This window comes from Choloepus didactylus, chromosome 5, assembly GCF_015220235.1.
Source record: "Choloepus didactylus isolate mChoDid1 chromosome 5, mChoDid1.pri, whole genome shotgun sequence".
In the NCBI taxonomy this organism is placed as follows: Eukaryota; Metazoa; Chordata; class Mammalia; order Pilosa; family Megalonychidae; genus Choloepus; species Choloepus didactylus.
In genome coordinates, this window is record NC_051311.1 from 120,025,273 (window position 1) to 120,028,318 (window position 3,046).

At 41.7% G+C, this 3,046-nt stretch overlaps 1 protein-coding gene across 1 annotated transcript; it reads right to left on the minus strand.

Moving 5' to 3' along the window:
* Positions 1 to 875: 875 nt before the first annotated feature.
* LOC119534970 (elongation factor 1-alpha 1) lies at positions 876 to 2,384 on the minus strand. Its single transcript, XM_037837502.1, has one exon. It carries the CDS (start codon positions 2,327 to 2,329, stop codon positions 941 to 943), a length of 1,389 nt encoding a protein of 462 aa, XP_037693430.1. The 5' UTR covers positions 2,330 to 2,384; the 3' UTR covers positions 876 to 940.
* Between the last annotated feature and the right edge of the window lie 662 nt (positions 2,385 to 3,046).

Consider the following 3,046-nt stretch of genomic DNA (forward strand, 5'->3'; position numbering starts at 1 on the left):
GGATTGTACAGGTTAGTATGAAATCCCCATACATCCCAAAGTAATTTGGGCAAAGAACAAAAATGTATTTGTAAAGCCCCTCTGAGGGACTGGTGGAAAATGTGGAAAAGGTAAACTTCCTCACCTGGGGAATTACTAATATTCTCACAAGCATTGGGGACTACCAATTTAGAAGGCTGAGTCCTTGATCTTGGGGCTTGCCCTTATGAAGCTTGTTGCTGCAAAGGAGAGGCTAAGCCTATTTATAATTGTGCCTAAGAGTCACCCCCAGAGAACCTCTTTCGTTACTCAGATGTGGCCTCTCTCTCTAAGCCAATTTGGCAGGTAAACTCACTGCCCTCCTCCCTACGTAAGACATGACTTCCAGGGGTGTAAATCTCCCTGGCAACGTGGGATATGACTCCTGGGGATGAGTCTGGACCTGGCATCATGGGATTGAGAAAGACTTCTTGACCAAAAGGGGAAAAGAAATAAAATTTCAGGGACTGAGAAATTTCAGATAGAGTTGACAGGTCATTCTGGAGGTTATTCTTATGTGTTATATAGATATCCCTTTTTAGTTTTTAGTGTTTTGGAATAGCTAGGAGGAAATATCTGAAACTGTTGAACTACAACCCAGTAGCCTTGATTTTTTTTTTTTTTTTTTTTTTTTTTTTTTTCTCATTAAACTTTGTTTTAATGGGTCTCAAAATTCTGTGACAGATTTTTGGTCATTGTTTCCATTTAAAAAGTACTGATTTTAAAAACTAATAACTTAAAACTGCCACACAAAAACAAATGGTCCACAAAACATTCCTTTCCTTCTGAAAGTTTTACGATGCATTGTTATCATTAACCAGTCTTTTACTATTAAACTTAAATGGCCAATTGAGACAAACAGTTCTGAGACTGTTCTTCCACCACTGATTAAAACTGGGGTGGCAGGTGTTATAGGTAATATTCATTTAGCCTTCTGAGCTTTCTGGGCAGACTTGGTGACCTTGCCAGCTCCAGCAGCCTTCTTGTCCACAGCCTTGATGACACCCACAGCAACTGTCTGTCTCATATCCCGAACAGCAAAACGACCCAGAGGAGGATAATCAGAGAAGCTCTCAACACACATGGGCTTGCCAGGAACCATATCAACGATGGCAGCATCACCAGATTTCAGAAATTTGGGGCCATCTTCCAGCTTCTTACCAGAACGACGATCAATCTTCTCCTTCAGCTCAGCAAACTTGCAAGCAATGTGAGCTGTGTGACAATCCAGCACAGGTGCATAGCCAGCACTGATTTGGCCTGGATGGTTCAGAATAATCACCTGAGCAGTAAAACCAGCTGCTTCCATCGGTGGATCGTTTTTGCTGTCACCAGCCACATTGCCACGACGAACATCTTTTACAGACACGTTCTTGACATTGAAGCCCACGTTGTCCCCGGGAAGAGCTTCACTCAAAGCTTCATGGTGCATCTCAACAGACTTGACTTCAGTTGTAACGTTGACTGGAGCAAAGGTGACCACCATGCCCGGTTTGAGAACACCAGTCTCCACTCGGCCCACAGGGACAGTACCAATACCACCAATTTTGTAGACATCCTGAAGAGGCAGACGCAAGGGTTTGTCAGTTGGACGAGTGGGTGGCAGGATGCAATCCAAAGCTTCAAGCAGTGTGGTTCCACTGGCATTGCCATCCTTACGGGTGACTTTCCATCCCTTGAACCAAGGCATGTTAGCACTTGGCTCCAGCATGTTGTCACCATTCCAACCAGAAATTGGCACAAATGCTACTGTGTCGGGGTTGTAGCCAATTTTCTTAATGTAGGTGCTGACTTCCTTAACGATTTCCTCGTATCTCTTCTGGCTGTAGGGTGGCTCAGTAGAATCCATTTTGTTAACACCAACAATTAGTTGTTTCACACCCAGTGTGTAAGCCAGAAGAGCATGCTCACGGGTCTGCCCATTCTTGGAGATACCAGCTTCAAATTCACCAACACCAGCAGCAACAATCAGGACAGCACAGTCAGCCTGAGATGTGCCTGTAATCATGTTTTTAATAAAGTCTCTGTGCCCTGGGGCATCAATGATGGTCACATAGTACTTGCTGGTCTCAAATTTCCACAGGGAGATATCAATGGTAATACCACGCTCACGTTCAGCTTTCAGTTTATCCAAGACCCAGGCATATTTGAAGGACCCCTTTCCCATCTCAGCAGCCTCCTTCTCAAATTTTTCGATGGTTCTTTTGTCGATTCCACCACATTTGTAGATCAGGTGGCCAGTAGTGGTGGATTTGCCCGAATCTACGTGTCCAATAACGACAATGTTGATATGAGTCTTTTCCTTTCCCATTTTGGCTTAAGAATCAGGGATGGTTTTCACGACACCTGTGTTCCGGCGGCAAACCCGTTGCCTAGCCTTGATTTTTGAAGACGATTGTATAACAATGGAGCTTACATGGTGTGACTGAGCGATTGTGAAAACCTTTTGGCTCACACTCCCTTTATCCAGCGTATGGACAGATGAGTAGAAAAATGGGAACAAAAAGTAAATGAATAGTAGGGAGGATTGGAGATGGGTTGTTTTGGGTTTTCTTCTTACTTGTATTTTCATTCTTGTTTTTATTATTTTATTTTATTGTATTTATTTTAATTTTTGGACTAATGAAAATGTTCAAAAATTGATTTTGGTGTTGAATGTATGATTATATGATGATACTGTGAGCAGTTGATTGTATACTGTGGATGATTGTAGGGTATATGACTATATTTCAATAAAACTGAATTTTTAAAAAACCCCAGCAACCCAGATGTTATATTTGCATGAATATGTTCAGTAGAATATGAGGCAGTCACATTCCTTGAGGATTTCCAAGCTATTTATGTGTGGGCTTGTATAAGTTCTTGGTTATTGGCTACATTAAGTAGAAGGTTATGAAAATGGCATGTTTACTTTCGATGTCCAGGATTTCAACATTTCAGGGAAATTATGTGCTAAGGCTTATGAACATAAAGCCACATTCTAAGTAAAATATATAATTATTACAAATAAACTGTGAGAACTCTGCTA